Here is a 19,972-nt window from a genome sequence, read left to right on the forward strand (position 1 = left end):
CCCTCCAGGCCTCGCTTGCTGTGTCTGGCGTCTGGCTGTGGACGAGCAGTCGGTTCCTGTCTCGTTCTCCTCCACTCAGATTCTGTTTGTTTCTCTTTCTCAGAATTTTGGACCCACTGACAGCACCTCCCAGGTGAAGGCGGAGCGGGCTTAATCCATTATCAATCCTGCATAACAGAATTGCTGCAAAAGCTGGCGACTTAAAACAATGTTGTAAGGCAATAACGAAGCAATAAACTTATCACTGCCTACAATTTCTGAGTCAGGAATCAGGAGGTGCTGAGCCAGGGGTGCCGGGTCCCCGTGAAGTGCCGCCCAGGTGTCGCGGGGGCTCCGTCAGCGGAAGGCTCGACTGGGGCGGGAGGAGCTGCTCCCACCCAGCGAGGCGGTGGTGCTGGGCGCCCTCTACGTGGCAGCTGCCTCCCCAGGAGGGATAGAGGACAAGCAGGAAACCATGCATTCCCTCCGCCACATCTTCCCCACGAGAGCCAAGTCACCGCAAGGGACCACCATGCACAAGGGAGAATCGGGTCCACCTTTTGAGGTAAGGATTTGTCAGAGAATCTGTAGGTATATTTTCAAAACCACTACACTTAATTTTTAAAAAGTCCTTCCTATCATTTCGCTGGCTTCAGGGCCGCGCGGAGACAGACCCAAGTCCTCTACCATGTGCGCCGACCCTGATGTTTAGTCTTCAGGAGGCAGAGACCCCCAGGTCATGAGGAACGCCCACCCGAGGCCGTCAGCTGCTGCTGACAAAAGGCAGCAAGGAAACACCGCCCCCCCGGGGAGGGCGCCGAGCCCGGGCGTCGGAGCGCAGGCTCCACTCACAGGCAGCACACAGGGGAAGGCCCCTCCGGCTCAGTGAGGCGAAGCCAAGCCCGGCCCGGGGACCCCGGCACCAAGCCCCGGCGTGACTCGCGCAGTGCTTCCCAGCTGAGGACACCTGGGTGTAAGGACGCACTTCACAGAAGTCAGCTGGGAGCCCACCATCCAAAATGCCCCAGAAGCACATGAACGCATGCCTGTCACCAGCCCCAAGGTCGCACCGGGCAGTGGGAGGGCCGGGATCCTGAGGGTCACTCCAGGAGCCCCAGACAGAGCCCGGGAACCTCTCCTCCCCCCGAGTTCTTTCCTCCCAGCAGACGGGGGGCTCGGGACTTCAGGACTGTACCCTCCCCGACGTCTGGCCCTGAGGCTCTTTTCTTCCCCCCTTTTGTTGAGTGACTGAGCCAGGCCTGGGGACGGCAAGGTCCTGTTGGCTGATGTCAGCATCCCTGTCCCCAGGCCACAAGCCGGCAATCCAGGCCGTGGGAACGCTGCTCCCAGCTGTGCTCCTGGGGCCGGAGACCCCCGACAAGCTTCTTGTCACATCGATGCCCGGTCTTGGGGGCTGCACAGGCTTTCCTGCTTCTCCGCCAAGCCCCCAGTGAGCCCTCCCACCCCAGGCTGTGTCTGTGACCTGCACACGCAGCCCTGCAGTTCACACACACACACACACACATAGTAAAAGCAACAGGCAAAGCGACTTCACAGAGGTGAAGGTGGGTCCCTCCGCTCTGCGCCAGCACCCAGCCCCGCGGGCGCACACGGCTGGCCGCTGTTTCAAAGCTGTGGGTGACTGTGGAATGGGGTCGTCTTTCATTTATCCGCGAGGAGGAAGGGAAGCCCCGGGAGGTCCACAAACAGGGAGAGTCAGTCTCAGGGGATGTCCCAGCAGGTGTAATGGTATATCACGGGAAAGAATCCGAGAAGAAAATACATGTGCACGTGTGTGTATGACTGAATCACTTTGCTGTGCACTTGAAACTGACATTGTAAATCAACTACACTTTAATAAAAAATTAAAGAAAAAAACCATGAGATTACCATGGGGTTTTCTATGACTATAACAAATTAGGCACAACTGTATCTCAGAATTATTAACTAAAAAAAAAAGCTTTCTTGTTAAAACTCAAAGGCCTGATTGTGACGATCATGGGGACTTTAAACTAGGAGTCTCACGTGGAGCAAGTGAACGAGATGTATATTAATTACATGCATCACACAAAGGTCTAAATGGAGAGCCTTCAATGAGCCACAGGTACCAGAATACAAGGTAACTGCACGTCACAAGCGTAAAATTAAGGCAGCGACTTTATTTTGAACAAGAAAGAGGCACAAGCACAGCAGCCCCACAGCGGACGATGGCCCCGCGCGGGCTCCGCCCACTCTGCCCTCGGCCCCAGCAGCAGGCCGGCCCGCCCTGGCCCCCCCCCCATTAGGCATCCAGAGACTTTTACCCCTGACAGGCGGGGTCCACGCCCCTGCTCAGCCCAGAAGCAGTTTCAGAAGACCGACCGTCACCCCTCTGCACCCCAACAGATTATGGGAGTAAAACCTCTGAGGGGGATGGGGCAGGAGGGAAGGGACAGGCACAGCCACTCAGGAAGTGACAGTGACTTAACACCAGGATGGCGGGAGATGCTGCCAGCCCCCAGCTGGCCTTGGGGCTCAAGACGGCGGGAGATCCGACTTCCAGCAGACCTTGGGCTTCATTACGCGCCCACTGTGACACATCACCACAGTAAGTAACACGCCCACAGGCGCCACTACGGCTCTGAGGCTGCCCACAAAAGGTCGGAGTGGGCGTGGCCCAACTCCTGGGACTCCAGCCCCCGCCCCAGGGCGGCTGGAATGGTCCTCCCACGTGTTAGCACATGAAGCTCCGCAGCCCATAAAAGCTACCACCACCATGTCTCGTGGCGCCTCTCTTGCTCCCGCCTCTGCCGGTGACGGCCCACACTGTCTAGGAGTGTGGACCTCCTTTTACTCCAACCTGAGCACCCAGCCCCCGCACTGCATGGCCTTTCTCTCCCCTTCTGAAACAGCCTGCGCTCTATGCACCCCGGCTCGCCCCCAGGGCTCCCAGTCTGCTGCCCCGGGGTCTGGGAGAAAGGCGTCTCTCTGGCCACCCCATCACCACTGTCACACCCCCTCACAAGGCGGGCACAGCCTCGCCTGGCATCTACTTCCAGTCCAAGAACCAGGTCCAGACGGGGCAGCCAGGTGGCCGCGTGCGGGGAGCTGAGACTGGGGTAGAGTGAAGGCGTGTGCTGACCGGGGGCTGCTGGACCTCTCATCCTGAACCAGAGAAAGTGAATGGATTTGCCCAGATTCCCACAGTTTCCAAGCACAAATCAGCGCTACAGCTCCTTCCAGGAAAACACACCTGATCAAATAACAGCTCACCCGCCCAAATCTACAATGTAAAAGCGAGGAGGACGTGAGAGATCTGCCGCTGCTGTCGCACCCGGGGCCTTCGCAAGGGGGCCCCGCTACGCTGTCTGCGCCAGGAACTGCACGTACTGGCCCCGGGCCTCCAAGTGGTCAGCGGGCCGGTTGTACGGCGTCCACACCGGGTCTCCCACGAACAGCCGCATGGCCTTCACGTAGTTCTGGAAAACACACAAGCACAGCCAGCGGTGGTGACACCAGCTATCAAGGTGACATCCCCGTGCTCCATCACACTTGGTCCTGAGAGTTCGTGTTGCCATGTGCTCAGGGTGCCAAGCGTCTGCGGCTCCAGCTCAGGGAGGACCCCACTCCCTCTGTGAAGCTCGGGTGCAGCCCCCCTTCCCAGCCAGCAGGCCCTCGAGCTGCTGCCGACGAGGGAGGACAGCGGCATCACAACTAGAAATGCGCGCACCTGTGCGCCCCCAGGACCAGCCCTGCAGGTGACGCACGCGGTGCGCTGTGGCAGGCCCGGGAGGCTCCTGATCGCAGCATGTTTACGACAACAAAGAACCAGAACCAGCAGAGGTGCCTGTTGTCAGGGACCCACCCGGTGGCTGAATCAAGAAACGTCCGGCAGCTGGGGTCACGGCTGGGACAGGAGCCAGCGCTTCCCCCGACCCCACCGGCTGGCCCGACCCCACAGCACAGGGAGCAGGAGGGGACGCAGCCCCAGGGACGAAGGCCGCCAGCGCCGTGTCAGAGGGGAGAGGACGGGCTCCCACTCACCTGGCCGCGTGCGGCACCGCTCTCAGAGTTGTTCCTTTCGGGGAGAGACGCTAGGGGGCAGGGAACGGGGCTGAGAGGGCCACTCTTCCTTGCACATGCTCTCATAATTCTGAGTTTATTTACTTTTTTTCCCTCATTTAATGGAGGACTGGGGATTGAACCCAGGGCCTTGTGCATGCTCAGCACACGCTCTACCCCTGAGCTATACCCTCCCCCAAGTGCATTTATTTTCTACTCAAAAATTATACTTGAGTCTCACATTTGTCTAAATCATGTGCAGAGAACCTGGGAACTCCCTTCCTTCTGTCCTGCCACCGGTCCCTACGACCACAGGGCTCGACTGCTGAGGCCCAAACTGAAACGCCCTAAAATGACAATGGAGCAGTAACCAGGGACCCTCGCAAAGCTGGACCCCTGCACAAACCGCCAGGTAGACACATGCACTCCACGAGGCCTGCACGCCTCCCGTGGGCCTGTCTGCACGTGCCCAGGTGTGTGTGCGAACGTGGGTGCCCCCTGCTCCCCCCGACCCCGGGCCCCTGCCCAGCTGCCGGCCCCCCACCCACAAAGGGGTCGTCCTCAAGCAGCAGAACCGGGCGTTTGGCCTCTGTGCACAGACCAGACCTAAAATGGAGGGCAGGGCCCCACCTTCTCGTCCAGCGTGAAGCGGTGGTAAATCCCAGCGGGCAGGGTGATCATGTCGCCCTTCTCCATGGAAATCCGCACCCATTTGTCCTCTTTATCTCGCACGTCGAAGTAGCCGCTGCCGTCCAGGATGTAGCGGATCTCGTCATCCAGGTGCAAATGCTCCTCGTAGAACATCTTAATCTAGAGCGGGGGGGGGAGGGGGCGTGAGTCTGCGGGGCCCCCGGGCCCCGAGCCCAGAGCAGCGCGGGCAGACAGGCGCTCCGGGAAGACGAGGGGCCTGACTCTAGGTGTGGGGGGCAGGGGCCAGAATGTGCTGGGAAGCCTGTCCTGAGCGAGCAGCACTCAGCCCGGGCCGGCCACACAGCCAGCGTTTCATCCGTAATCACCCACTCAGGGGCTGTCTCCCCCATCTGACAGACGAGGGAATGTGACTCAGAGAGGCTAAGTCACCAGCCCAAAGTCACACAGCTTGGATGTGTAGGGCCAAGTTCCCACACAGATATGCTGGCGCCTGCTCTTAACTCACCACACACGGCAGTCACGCTGATCACACACAGTTTGTCACGTGATCACAGGTACACACCATCACAGGATCACACACCATCATCAGATCACAGACCATCACAGGATCACATGCACACACACCATCACGGGATCACACACCATCATCGGATCACACACCATCACGGGATCACACACACACGGCAGTCACACTGACTGCACAGGCGGATCAGAAGCCACATGTGCACCTGAGGACGGCCATCACCATCTCCATACACACTTTCTATTTGCTCAAATCTCCTTTTGCGTCTTTCAGGTCTTTATCCCCCTGACTTTTTATAATAAAAGTATTGAAACATGCAGAAAAGTTGGAAGAATTTTACAGTGAACACCCACATAACCCTCACCATGGAACTTTTACTCCACCTGCCTTGTTATAGTCCCCCACTTCTCGGCCTCCTTCCTGCACAGGAGTGTTTGAAAGCTTTCCTTGTATGATATTTACAAATTTCTGGAAAATCCGTAAGTGTTTGGAAAACCACCACTTACAACAAGAGTAAAGATACTCGCTGAGATCAGGAAAGCAGACAAGCCTGGAACACGCTGATCCGGGAGGTCAGAGGTGACCACTAAAGAGATAGGGACGTGTCCGGGGGGCCGGAGCCACGGAGAGGCCCACGTGTGCCACACCTGGGACCATCTGAATGTCAAAATGGATCACGGCAGCACAGACCACAGACCTAAGGAAGAGAGGGCTCACATCCCACAATGATGCAAATCGACAGGAGAGAACAGCGCTCCTGTGACAGAAAGCCGACGCCACCCCGGAGGGTGACAGCGGGAAGGTCACCGTGGTCACAGCCCTGACAGGGAGAACTGACACAGGCAAGCATCATCAAGATTCACTGAAAACACTGAGTCAAAGGTTGATAGGAAACAGATATTCAGCGTTGAAAAGTAACTGTCCACAACCTCTTACTAGTCACAGAGGGAAGACGGTCAACAGAGAACCTGCTGGACTGCGGCGTAACAAGCTCACCGTCAGCGGCGTCGGCCTCGGACAGCCGGTGCCTCCCGGCGGCGTGCGCCGGGCAGACAGGACACCATCTGTGCAGGATTCCTGCCAAAAATGCCCAACCCGAGCCTGACCGCCAGGAAACCCAGGACAAACACGAGAGGAGCAGAAAATGAGGAAGTCTGCTTCAGAAAAACAAGGGCGATGAGCCTCCACCAGGAACAGGGTTTTACTCCGGGAGAGACACTGTTCCAGGCGGTGATGATGGTAAAAGCCATCTGACGAACCCCTAACGTCAGCAGTGCGTGAGCCCCTCCATGCAGGCGAAGCGCTGCTGGGAAGACAGGAAATCTACATTCCAAGTGAAAACACACCCCTTTTTTTTCTTTTCGTTCTTTTTGTGGGGGAGGTGATGAGATTTGTTTGTTTTTATCTAGTGGAGGTACTGGGATCAAACCCAGGACCTTATGCGCGCTGAGCGCGCGCTCTACCACTGAGCTACACCCTCCCCCCTGAGAACCACCATTTAAATCCAAGAGAATCTCGTGACTCGTTAGAACCCTCAGTGGCAAACGCCGTCATTTTGTAAGGTATTATAATGCGTGCGCTCTGATCGGCAAGGAAAGTTCCACACAGTTAAGGAGATGAGACCCAGACAGCACCTCTACCTTTAGACGACGTCGGTGTTACCGCACGACTTCCACTCTCAGCTCAACGTGGCCGTGCTGTCTGACTGACTTAGACGTTCTTTTCAGAACACACCCAGAAGACGCCAAGCTAGTGGAGGAACCGTCTGGGTCAAGGGAGCCTTCACGGTGGGTTCAGCAGGAAGAGCCTGGGGCCAGGAGGACCTGGGTCTGGGCTGGCTTTACCAGCATGACCACAGGAAGCGATCACTCAAGAGGCTAAAACCGAGTGACCTGAGGCCGCAGCCTCACAGCTCTGAGCTCAGCAGGACGAGAAAGGAAGGGTCAGGACAACGCAGCTGCCAAGTTTCGTCAAGAAAGCAAAATTCTGAGACAGCGTCCATCTCACTGTCCTTTCACGACGGAGTCACCTGCTGCTGAAAAGGCAAAGACAACCATCTCAAAAGCAAAGGCCTGTTACCTGAATACATTCAGCCTTACTAAAACCTTTCTGCGTCTGTTTCTCACCTTGCCACAGGTCAGTGAGCGTCTTTATTAATCAGCACTTGGGAATCACCACAAAACTAAGAACTTCAAAAAGTCCTGACTTCCACGTCCACAGAAGGTGGGTTAGCAGAAACTCGACGTCCCCTCCCACCTCCAACTATCACAACAAACAGAAGACACGACATCATGATCCGCAAGACACCAGACGTCAGGAGAGGGAAGAACGTGAGCCATGACACAGCCAGCAGGTGACTACACCCTGCACCTGCTCTAGTCTGCCCCTGAGAGAGCTCCCGGGCCGTGCTGCAGGGAGGGGAAGCCCAGGCAAGCGCCCCGAGCTGAACAGCAGAGCGGAGAACCTGAGGAGACCAAGGGAGCTAGTGTGCAAGACAGAGAGCTTCACAGAGAAAATCCCAAACACCTGCAGAGGCCCTCCCACTCCATGTTCACTTGATCGCCCTGCTCAGTACAGGCCTGTGTGCAGGAAAATCACCTGAGGCTGGAGAAAGGACCATTCAGATTCTTCAGGATTAGAGGTAACAGTGCCCAGCACTCACACAGGTCCAGGAATAGTGCCCGTCCCCCCAGCCAGGCTGGAAAACCTCACTATTCATGAGGTTTTGTGTGGTGTCCACAGAGGAATCATTCCTCAGTCCTGGGGCACAGTTAGCTGTAGGCTGAGCGCCAGTGTGGTCTACATAACACATCTAAAAGAAAGACCCAAAAGGACCCAGTTGTTTCCAATAATTGTTTCTTATGTGCCTCCCAGAACAAAACTCAAGACTATTTATACCAATAAAAAAATATTCAGCACCCAAGAGAACAAAAACACAACGTCTGGCATCCAATCAAAGATCACCAGACATTCAAGGAAGCACAAAAACATGACCTTTAATGAGAAGATAAGTCAATCAACCAAGACCACTCAGACTTGACACAGAAAAGGACCCTTAAGACAATTATTATAATTATATTAAATATTCTCAAAAAGTAAAATAAAGACACTGAAGATTAAAAAACAAAAAGATCCCAAACTGAGCTTCTGGAGATGAAAACTACAATGTTTAAGATGAAGAAAGCACTGGATGGGATGAATTGCAGATTAGACGTTGCAGAAGAAAAGATTAGTTTAAAAAAAAGAAGAAGAAAAGGGTAGTGAACTTAAAAACCTAGCAAGATACTATACAACACAAAGCACACAGAGAAAAGAGAATGGAAACAATGAACAGAGTATCAGGACGTTATGAGACAATTTCAAATGGCCTAATGAACATTTAAACTATTTTTGCTTAATTATACACAAAAGGGAGGGGGCAGAAAAAATACTTAAGGAGATAATGGCTGAAAATTTTCCTCATCAATTGAAAACGATACACCCACACCCAGGTCATTCAACAACACAGAACTGTGAAGAAAACTACACCAAGTACATCTTAATGAAATTGCTCAAAACCAGGGATAAAGAGAAACTCTCAAAAGCAGCAAGAGAAAAGAGGACACAGTATGTAAGAGGAGCAAAACTAATAATGACAGCACGTTTCTCATCAGAAACAACACGCACGAGGAGACGTGGAGCAGCACTGTTAAAGCACTAAAAGCAAAACTGCCAACCTAGAATTCTGAACCCAGAAAAAGTATTTCACAAATGAAGGTGCTCAAAGCCTCTGGCACCTACAGCAACAGCAAACACTGAGCACAGCATGACTCACACCCAGGTAACGCAGACCACTGCACTGAAGTCTGTTTACCTCAGTTCTTAAAAGACAGCACTCGAGCTTTGACCAAAAATGATAAGGCAGCTAAAAGTTAAGGAAAAATACAGTCTGAAGAGACAAAGCAATCATGAGAACCAGACTGGAATATGACAAACATTTTGGAATTACCAGAAAAGGAATTTAAAACAACTGTGATTAAAATGCTAAGGGCTCTAATGGGAAAAGCGGATAACATGCAAGGACATTTGGGTAATGTATGCAGAAAGACAGAAACTCTGATAAAGAATCAAAATAAAACAAAACAAAAATGCTAGAGATTAAAAACACTGTTACAGAAATGAAGAATGCTTCTGATGGGCTCATTAGTAGACTGGACACAGTGGAGGAAAGAATCAGTGAACTTGAAGATACGTCAGAAGAAAATTCCCAAACTAAAGTGCAAAGAGAAAAAAAACAAGAAAACATCCAAAAACGAAAACGGCCAAGAACCATGGAATAATTACAAAAGGTGTAACACACACATATATATGTATATATATATGTGTATATATATATATATATATACACATATATATATATATACACACACACATACAGACATATACACACACACAGACACACACACACATACATATACATATAATTGGAATACCAAAAATAGAAGATGAGAAAAGGAACAGAAAAAACATTTGAAATAATAATGGCCAAGGACATTCCAAAATTAATGACAGACATCAAACCACAGGTCCACGAAACTCAGAAAACACTAAGTATACTAAATACAAAAAAATCTACTCCTAGGCTTGTCATATTAAAATTGCAGAAAACAAAAGAAAAAACAAAAATCATGAAAGAAGCCAGAAAGAAAAAAGCACCTAACCTATAGAGGAACAAAACTAAGAATTACCTCAGATGTCTCCAAAACCATGCAAGCAGGCAAGAAAAACCCACCTAGAACTGTATACCTGGTAAAATTATCCTTTAAAAGTGAAGGAGAAATAAAGCCTTTCTCAGACAGACAAAAACAGGGACTTTACCACCAGTACACCTCCCTAGTAAGAAATGTTGAAAGAATTTCTCAAATGGAAAGGAAAATGATATAGATCTAAAACTCAAATCTACATAAAGGAAGGAAATTAAAGAAATAAGAGTTTTTAAATTTTTTCATTTTGTAATTCTTAACTGATCTATTAGATAACTGTTCAAAATAATAATAGTAATAGTGTATTGGGTGATTATGACATATCAGTAAGTGAAATGAATGACAGCAATGTTATAAAGGATAGAGCGATTGTGAACACTTAGTTATATGGTAAATGTATCCTGCAAACTCTAAAGCAACAACTAAAAACATTTTTTAATGGTAAGCTAAGAGAACAAAAAAATAAAATCATATAAAATGCTCAATTAAAACCAGACAAGGCAGAAAAAGAGGGGAGGATTTTTTAAACAATAAAGGAAAATGTAACAAATTAAAAGTTACAAATATGGTCGATAACAATCCAGCCATATCAATAATCAATTTAATGTGAATGGTCTAAATCCATCAACTAAAAGACAGAGACCATCAGAACAGATAGAAAACAAACAAACAAAAAACATCTCAACTATATGCCATCTACAGGAAACCCACTTTAAATATAAATACATAAATAGGTTAAAAGTGAAGATCTGGAGAAAGATGCACCATGTTAACACGAATCAAAAGGAAGATTAAGGAGCTATATTACTTTCAGACAAAGCCAACTTCAGTACAAGGGAAAGCATAATGGATGAAGGTGTATATTATATGACGACAAAGGAATCAACTCTCCAAGAGTATATGACAATCTTGAACATGTATGCATCTAACAACAGGGCCTCAAAATACATAAAGCAAAACCTAACAGAACTTTGAAAAGAAATAGACAAATCCACTGTTATAGTTGGAGTTTCAACACCACCCATCAGTAAATGACAAGTTCGGCAGGCAGAAAATCAGTAAGGATACAGCTGAACTGAATAGCAGATATAATCGACATTCAAGAATACTTCAACCGACAACAGCCCGAAAACACATTCTTCTCAAGCGTACATGGAGCATTCCCCAAGATGGACTACATTCTGGCCTATAAAACAAGTCTCAACATATTTACAAATACATTCTCTCACTGCAGTGGAACTAAATTAGAAAGCAATAAAAGACAAATCTCTGGAAAAGTCCCCAAATAACTGGAAACTAACACATATCAAGAAAACCATATAGTTCAAAGAAATCAAAAAGGAAATTAACTTGAAGGTGTTCTAAACTGAATGAAGGGTAAGAGGGTATAGCTCAGCGGTAGGGTTCATGCTTAGCATGCATGAGGTCCTGGGTTCAATCCTCAGTATCTTCATGGGGGGGGAGGGGGGAGAGGAGGGGGAGGAGGAGGAGGAGCAGCAGCAGAAGAAGAAAACAAAACTAAATAAATAAATAAAACTGAATGAAAATGAAAATACCAAACAAAATCTGTGTGATGCCACTAAAGTAGCACTCAGGGGAACATTTACAGCACTGAACACCTACATTAAAAAGGAAGGAAGGTTTCACATTAATGACCTCAGCACCCACGTTAGGAAATTAGAAAAAGAAGAGTAAATTAAAACCAAAGTGAGTAGAAAAAGGCAAATAAAGACAAGGAAAATAAAGACAAGGAAGCAGAGAACAGAAAAACAGAAAACCAACAAAACCAAAAGTCCTTTGGGAAGATCAATAAAACTGATAAACCTCTAGCCAGACTCAGGAAGAGGAGAGAGGGGACACAAATTACCAACATCAGGAATGAAGGGGGCAGCACTACAGATTCTACAGACACTTTAAGGATAATAAGGGAATATTCTGAGTAACTTTATGCCAATAAATCTGACAACTCAGGTGAAATGTACAAATGCCCTGAAAGACACAAACTACTTAGCTCATTCAAGACCACACAGCTAATCTGGATAGTCCCATAGCTAGTAAGGAAACTGAATTCAGAGCTAAAAACCTTCCAGGAGCAAACAGAGCTCCAGGCCGACACGGCTCCAAGGGCTGATCTGCCAAACGCTTAAGGGAAAAATAAAACCATCCTACACAAACTCTGCCAAACAAACTGAAACGGAGGGACTATTTCTCAGTTTATTCTCCGAGGCCAGCATTACTCTGATACAAAACCCACATGAAGACATTAATAAAGAAATAAAAGCTTGTGTTTATTGGTAACACATATAACGACTCCCCTTTCCAAGTAACCCAGAGCTCCCTTACCTTCTCTTCATAATTTGGCAGCTTGTCTTTGCATATGGTTATTATGTCCATCCAGGAATAGTTTCTCTCTTTTCGGATCTTTTCTAGTTCTGGGTCATTCTCATATTTGTCAGCATCCAGCTAAAAGAGTTTAAACAGCAACAGAAAGGAGGTCACGTGAATACAGACACACAGAAACATTCTCTCTCTGCATCTCCAGTATGATCACATTCCAGATTTACTACCCAGTCCTTTGTCAGTCCTAAACCAACCTTTCTGCCCCTCCTTCCCCTATTTCTTTTTAATGGTTTTCTCATTCTCCATAACAGCTTTAAAAACGCAGTTCTGTTTAATTCCCACCTCCCTTCCCTCCAACAGTCCTTCCTGGGGGATTCTGTTTTCTAATTCTGGTTCCACTGCCGGGGCCCAGGAGAAGCTCTCACCACCTCAAGCCTGTCCAAGGGCACCGCCGCCGCAGCCACCACCACCACCACCACCACGTCCTGATCCTCCACCGCCAATCCACCCTGGAAGTATAACTGATCTCTACAGCATTTCCCTGGGACAAAACGTCTGAAGCCCTCAGAGCCTACCAATAAAACCCACATTCATCAGGCGGAGACAAGAGGCCTTCTATCACTAGCCCCAGCTTCTTTTCTCTGTCCCTATTTTCTGTTTTTTAAAAAATCTCTATTCTAAACCAAACAGGATTATGTGCTGCTCTTCAGAAATACTGGATGCTTCATGGTCCCCCACCCTTGCAAAGAATTTGGCTTATTTTGCCTTATTTTGCAATGAAATGCATATTCTACAACTACTGAGCAGCAAACTCCAGAGCACCTCAAAATACTTGTCAACAATACATTAACTCCTACAAAGACGACTCCCAAAATTAGCCCATCTCCACGTGACACACACTGCACTAAAACAATCCACCTCACACTGCGGGTGTGTCACAGCTCCCTACGCCCCAGCGTGTCCCTGACAGCAGAGCCACAAAGACGCTCGTCTGTCGCCACTGGTCAACCACGGCTGCTACTCAGTAAAAACGCACAGAGGAAACAAAGCCGCCCTTTGACGGCCCTCTGCCTCATGCTCAGGGCAGAGCTCGCAGGGAGGAGAACCGAGTTTGCGCTCATGGAACAACGCAAAAGACGCCTTTTGAAACATCTTGTCTCATCCTCGGATACGTTCTGGCTCTTGAGCTCAGACGGACGAGACCCCGAAGTGCAGTAATGTGAGCCTCCTGATTGCTGGACTGAAGATAAACCAGAGTTTACTGTAGAGCACACTTAACTTTACTCTCAGATGGACATGACGCTGCTCTGGGGGCCGCGCGGCCCCCTGGGCTCCGCGGGGCCTCGCGAGGGGCGCCCACCGCAGCCGGGGGGACCCGGACCCTCTTCCCGCCCCGCCCCGCCCCGCCCCAGGCGCCAACTCAGCCCGGCCGCGCACGACGCCCACCCCACCGTCCCGACAGGGCCCCGCCTGTCCCGGACCCTCCACGTGCTGACCCCTCACACCCTCCCAAGCCCTCACGCGAAGTCGGCCAACCGCTACCGAGCATGCGCAGCGCGCCCCGAGGACAACCACCCGGCCCCGCCACTGAGCATGCGCAGCGAGCCCCGCGGCCAACCCGGCCCCGCCACTGAGCATGCGCAGCGCGCCCCGAGGCCAACAACCTGGCCCCGCCACTGAGCATGCGCAGCGAGCCCCGCGGCCAACCCGGCCCCGCCACTGAGCATGCGCAGCGCGCCTCGAGGCCAACAACCCGGCCCCGCCACTGAGCATGCGCAGCACGCCGCGGCCTGTCCCACGAGGTGTGCGCGGGAGCTCAGAGGACCTGAGAGGAGGCGTCTCCCGCCCGCCCGGGGCACCTCCCCTCACGCGACCGCCGGGCCCCGCGTACCTTCCAGTAAAGGACGCCGAGCCGGCGCAGCTGCTCCAGACCCACCGGGCGGTTTGGCTCCGCGCGGTGGGGCAGCCTCGGGTCGTCGGCCGACTCGTCCATGTACCAGGCCTGCACCATGGCCGGGCCGGGGACGCTGCGCGCGACCTGCTCCCGGACCTGCGCTGGGACCTGCACTGGCGGGATTCTGACCCCCGGGCCTGAAACCCGGGACCTGCCCCCAGGGCCGCCCCGCCCCCTCCCCACCCCCGGCCCCTCCCCTCCCCACCCCCAGCCCCTCCCCTCCCCTCCCTTCCCCGCCGACCCGGGGCGGTGCCGGGGCCTGGGAGACGCCCCCCGCCGTGGTGGGGGCTTAACCCGCGCGCCCGCGGGGAGGGCCGGGAAAGCCGGCGGGTCGGCGCTCGGAGGCCCCGGGACGCTGCGGGCTTCCCTGCCCGCGGGCGGGCTCCGGGGCACGGCGCGTGTCCCCGAGGGCTGCCCGCGGACTCGGCTCAGGCCTGGTGACAACACGGAGCTGAGCCAAAGTGGGGCAAACAGTCCACCCGTTGCTGTCAATAGAGGGGGAATTTGGAGTCTGTGTCTGTCAAGGCCCTCTGTGAACAGGCCGTCCCCAGCCTGCGTCATCCGGGGGAGGGGCCGTTTTGCAGTACACAAGGTGGGGGATGCTTGGCCGGCACTGTTTCCCAGGTGCCTGGGCTTGGGAAAATTCACCATAGTCAATCGCCGCAGATGTCTCCGGCGGTTGACTCTACAGCCCCCTGAACATCCAGAAACAATCTTGGGACACAATTTATGTTGAGATTAAACAATTTATGTTTTACAGTAAAGAAAGCAAATGCCCCCCCCCAAAATGATTTTTGTTAAGCGCATGCCACCGCTATAGGACACAGCTGTGGCTTGAAGCCCTATCAAGTCACGACAGAGGACCCCAGGCGTCACTCAGGGTGGGATACTGTGCTCCTCACCATCCTCCGGGATTTACAGTATCAACAGTCTGTGATACTACCCTTTGGTTTTGTTTTTTTATTTTACTAAATTTTGGGTGGGGGTCATTCGGTTTTTTTAATTTATTTTTATTTTAATAGAGGTACTGAGGATTGAAGCCAGGACGTCGTGCATGCAAAGCATGTGCTCTACCACTGAGCTATACCCCTGCCCCCTACCCTTTAACTTTAAATTGCCTCCTTTTCCCTCTTTTCATCCTGTCTCCCTTCCTCATATAATATTATGTCCTAGAATAAAAACAAGCTTCCCCTTCCCAGTCCTTGAATTTCTAATCAGTTTAGTTGAAAAGGGGGAAAAATATCCAGCTGGTCAATAAGTCTGGGTTTTTATCTCTGCAAAGCAATCATCAGAAAAGATCAGGTTATGTCAGCCATTCACCCCAGTCTCTAATAGAATCAAGAAACTAGAAAACCTCTGGGACTGAAGGCAGACTGCTGTAGGTCAGCACATACCCAAAGCACAGATGGACTGGAACCTCGAGGAGTCCTGTGTGGAAAGCGCCCATGTACTGCAGCTCTGTTCTCTCGCTCCAGGGACTGCAGATACCGCTCCTGCATCCTCGTTAGCCCGCCTCTCCAGCCCTTCACTTGACGGTAACCGCTAATCCCTCAGGATCCCACCTTGGACATCGCTCCGGTTTTCCTTCTGCACTCTGCACCTCCTGCTCTCCTTACCCCGCACCAGTAAAGCTGCAGTTCTCACCACTCCCCGTGTGGCCAGATCCAAGCCCGCACTTCTGTCCTTACCAGCAACTTCATCACAGCCACCCCCTCCCTGGTCCCTCACTCCCTCCCAGTTCTTCTTCCTGCTCTGCCCAATGTGACCACAACACTATGATGTCCCAGGGCTCTCCTTGTCCTGTTCCATCCACACACACAAGGTGTCCTTCTGTGGTCCATGGTATGCTGATGCCTCCCACATCCACACCCCAGCCTGCACCTCTCAAGAACCCGGCTTGAGTGTCTAACTTGGCATTGCCACGTACACAGCTAATAAGTACGTCCAAACTAACGCGGCCAGAACATACACACGTGTTTGTCCCCAGCTTTTGCCGACTCCATGAACAGCGGCAGCAACCACCAAGCGCCCTAATCTGGAAGTCTAGGCTTTCCCTGTTTCCTCTCCTTCAGCCTCAACATCGAGTCCAAGCTACCAGCAAACCCTGTGGATTTGACCTTCAGAACACATCACAAGTCCGCTCACTTCTCTCTGTCCCCACTCCTCCTCTTCTTGCCTGGTGGCGCTGACTACTGAGACTGACAGCCTGCTTCCACCTTTGCTCACTGCGATCCATTCTATGCAGAGCATGCATTTAAAAACAGAAGCCATGCAAATCAAAACTACAATGAGGTATCATCTCACACCAGTCAGAATGGCCATCATTAAAAAGTCCACAAACGATAAATGCTGGAGAGGGTGTGGAGAAAAAGGAACCCTCCTACATTGTTGGTGGGAATGTAAATTGCTGAAGCCACTATGGAGGACAGTATGGAGGCTCCTTAAAACACTAAAAATAAACTTACCATATGATCCAGCAATCTCCCTCCTCGGCATATATGTGGGAAAAAAATTCGAAAAGATACACGCACCCCAATGTTCACAGCAGCGCTATTTACAATAGCCAATACATGAAAACAACCTAAATGTCCATTGACAGATGACTGGATAAAGAAGATGTGGTATATTTAAACAATGGAATACTATTCAGCCATAAAAAATAAAAGAATGTTATCTGCAGCAATGTGAATGGACCTGGAGATCATCATAGTAAGTGAAGTAAGTCAGACAGAGAAAGAAAAATACCATATGATATGACTCATATGTGGAATCTAAAAAAAAAAAGACAAAAATGAACTTATTTACAAAACAGAAACAGACTCACAGACAGAGAGAACAGATTTACAGTTACCAGGGGGTAAAGGAGGTGGGAAGGGATAAATTGGGAGTTGGAAATCTGCACCCCTTGGGGAGGGATGGACATGTGAGCTGTCTTGATTGTGGCGGTAGTTTCAGGAGTGTATACATCTATCAAAATCTGTCAGGTTGTACATCTGACAGACGTGTAGTTTACTGTACGGAAATTATACCACAACAAAGTTATTTTTAAAAAATAAAGAGGAATGAAATTGGAAAAATGAAAATTAAAAAATAATAAATAAATAAAAACAGAAACTGGGTCATGTCACTTCTCTGGTTTAACCCCCCTTCCTAACTCTGTCCTGGCTCGGGACGGGCCCCCGCCCCCGGCTTGCTCTCTGCTCTGCGAACACCCTGGTCTCCTTCCCTCCAGGCCTTTGACAAGCAGTTTTCCCACCTTCCTTCCTAATCTCATCCTTCCTCCAAGCGCTGCCGTCCTGCGTCCCTCCATCCTCAGCTTAAATACCCCTCCCTTAGAGGGGTCCTTTCCGACCCTCCCTGAGCGGCCGAGGAGGCCTCCCCGTTAAGCCCAGCTCCTGGCGCTTGTTTGTGCTGATTTATCCCCAGGACCGCCAGCCCCATTTGTGGTGCCTGCAGCATGAATGCACTTGTATTGCTGATGCCTATTTGTATCTTGGGGCCAGAGAGTGTCTTACTAGTCTAACAATGTCCAGTACCTGGTACATTAAATTTAAAAAAAAGTTTGCTGAATGAAAACAGAAGGTATGTGACGAGAACGCTCCGAGTAGTCTTCACGGCGTGACAGCGGCCGCCCTCCTCCCCCAAGTCTAATGCCTCTTGTCTTTCCCTAGAAAACAGTGCCAGGTGCCAGCTCTACATGCTGCATCATGCTGTGAAGGCGGGACACAAGCTGCCTCATCCACCCCTCACGCCCCCTGTAAGGGAGGCACTCCTGATCATCCATCCAGAGGAGACAACTGAGGCACCGGAGGCTCAGCTCACTCGCTCAAGGTTACGTCAGCCCAGAAGCACACGGACATCTCCGCGAAATACAGCGCAGGAAGCAACGGTGCTGGTCTCCCTCAGTCGGGGAATCACTGCATCTTGGAGTTGGAAGGGCACCTCCGGTTGCCCCCAGGCTGCTGCTGCACAGCACAGTCCTGTATCACTGTTTCTCCGCCTGGATCTTAAGCAGATGTCTTTTTTTTTTTTTTCCTATTCAGGAGTAGGGAGAAAAAGCGATTTTATGTCATAAAAAGCATACTTGGGAAAAACAAGGTGATTGGGATGCCCTGAAGAATGGTCAGGGAACCCGGCGCTGGCCGCCAGCCTCGGTCCAAGCAGGCAGAGTCTGATGGGAACCGCCCTCGTGACTTCCACGTGCTCAGCGCTGCCCCACGGGATCCCTCCTTTGAACGGGGGTCTTTTGAACTTGAGCTGCTTCCTCCCGAATAGCTGGCAGCAGCCCAAGAATATGTTTTGTGACCAGAATTTATCACCCTAATGTCAACGGAAAGAAAAACACACAGCATGAGAGCTGCGACTCTCAGCTCTGTCTGGGGACCTCACTGAGGACAACAGCCTGGCGTGTACATGATTGTTGGCTAGAGAATCCGGGCAGCCAAGCATACATCTTGGTAAAAAGATTTCTGCTAATTCAGAAAGCAGATAACTCAAGTTAGTGATTTCGTGCTTTTCTACACAGGGGAAGATGCTAGCACACGGGGTCATTAAAATCCTTCCTGAGACGGACATCTAGCCATTGTCTCAGGGGCTGGTTTGTCCAAAGCACAGGGAGCCTCGTCCTCCTTTCATGCGACCGCAGTGGCCGACGACCTAGAGCAGGTGCTGAGAGCCCTCTCTGTTCTCTGTTTCTCTCGGGCTGCTCCTCGTACCTGCACTTGGTGGGGAGTCTGACCGCCTCTGCCCAGGGTCTCCCAAGGCTGCAGTCGCGGTGTCGCTGGAGCTGCATGCTCTCTGTGCAGGGGGCCTCTTCCAGGCTCACGTGGCTGTTGGCAGAAGTTGCGCTGTGAGTCTGAGACCCATTTACCAACTGCCGTTGACCAGGAGCCACTCAGTGTCCAGAAGCTGCCAAATGACCCACAACATAGACGTAGATTCCTTTTCCTTCTTTAAACCAGTAGCTTCCCCGCCCCCCTTTAACAGAGACACTGGGGATTGAACCCAGGACCTCGTGCACACTAAGCATCTGCTCTACCCCTGAGCTACATACAACCCCAGCCCTCAAACCAGCAGCTTCTTTATCTCTTTGAATTCCTTCTTCTGGGAAGATCTCACCTGATGAGGTCAGGCTCACCAAAGATAAGCTCTTGATTAACTCAACGTTGAGGGGTTTGGAGCCTTAGTTACATCTGCAAAACCTTTTCACTTTCGTCATGTAATTTAAGTACTGGTCACACTCAGAGACCCCCATTCAAGGGTCTTACGTAGGGCTTGTGCCCCAGAGGGTGCCCGCATTAATACATCTCCTTACTGTCCTTACTCAATGCTGCAGGGCCCAGCCAGAGGCTGGAAATGGTTTAAAGGCATGGGGGGAAGAGCATAGCTCAGTGGTAGAGCATGTGCTTAGCATACACAAGGTCCTGGGTTCAATCCCCAGCACCTCCATTAAATGTAGATAAATAAAAATAAATAAACCTAATTACCTCCTCCCCCCACACAAAAAAAATAAAGGATAAAAAAGTCCCGAGGGAGAGTTCAGCCCCGAGAACAGTAACTATTAGTATGTCCCAATAATAGTGAATGGCATTTCTTGAGTGCTTGTTATGAGCTGAGCTCTTCCATTCATGATCTCTCTTAATAAGAATGAAAGAAAAATTCCACTTGGGTCACATAAGGATATTTCCCGGATTCCAGGAACCAGAGGCTGTCCAGAACGGGAGAATTAGGTCCCAAAGTTCA

At 50.8% G+C, this 19,972-nt stretch overlaps 1 protein-coding gene across 4 annotated transcripts; it reads right to left on the minus strand.

The window, feature by feature from the left end:
- Positions 1–2,118: 2,118 nt before the first annotated feature.
- On the minus strand, positions 2,119–14,407 carry ADI1 (acireductone dioxygenase 1). Of its 4 annotated transcripts, none has more exons than XM_074341607.1 (4): positions 14,168–14,407; positions 12,280–12,399; positions 4,651–4,830; positions 2,119–3,437 (listed from the first exon to the last, which is right to left on the minus strand). In XM_074341607.1, exons 1-4 carry the CDS (start codon positions 14,285–14,287, stop codon positions 3,318–3,320), a joined length of 540 nt encoding a protein of 179 aa, XP_074197708.1. In that variant the 5' UTR covers positions 14,288–14,407; the 3' UTR covers positions 2,119–3,317. The 4 variants fall into 4 exon arrangements, with proteins under 4 accessions (XP_074197708.1, XP_074197710.1, XP_074197709.1 ...); XM_074341609.1 differs by lacking the exon at positions 14,168–14,407 and adding an exon at positions 13,819–13,929; XM_074341608.1 differs by lacking the exon at positions 14,168–14,407 and adding an exon at positions 13,798–13,929.
- Between the last annotated feature and the right edge of the window lie 5,565 nt (positions 14,408–19,972).

The sequence above is a fragment of the Camelus bactrianus genome, chromosome 15 (genome assembly GCF_048773025.1).
Source record: "Camelus bactrianus isolate YW-2024 breed Bactrian camel chromosome 15, ASM4877302v1, whole genome shotgun sequence".
Classification (NCBI taxonomy): domain Eukaryota; kingdom Metazoa; phylum Chordata; class Mammalia; order Artiodactyla; family Camelidae; genus Camelus; species Camelus bactrianus.

What these genes read in the sequence shown, in the direction of transcription:
- ADI1 (XM_074341610.1), bottom strand. Translation starts at nt 12,866, where the DNA reads ATGTGGGTTTTATTGGTAGGCTCTGAGGGCTTCAGACGTTTTGTCCCA. An exon ending in CCTTGGACAGGCTTGAGGTG is followed by an intron (nt 12,400 to 12,701) that starts GTGAGAGCTTCT and finishes AAACTCTTTTAG; the next exon opens with CTGGATGCTGACAAATATGA. An exon ending in GCTTCACGCTGGACGAGAAG is followed by an intron (nt 3,438 to 4,650) that starts GTGGGGCCCTGC and finishes TGTGTTTTCCAG; the next exon opens with AACTACGTGAAGGCCATGCG.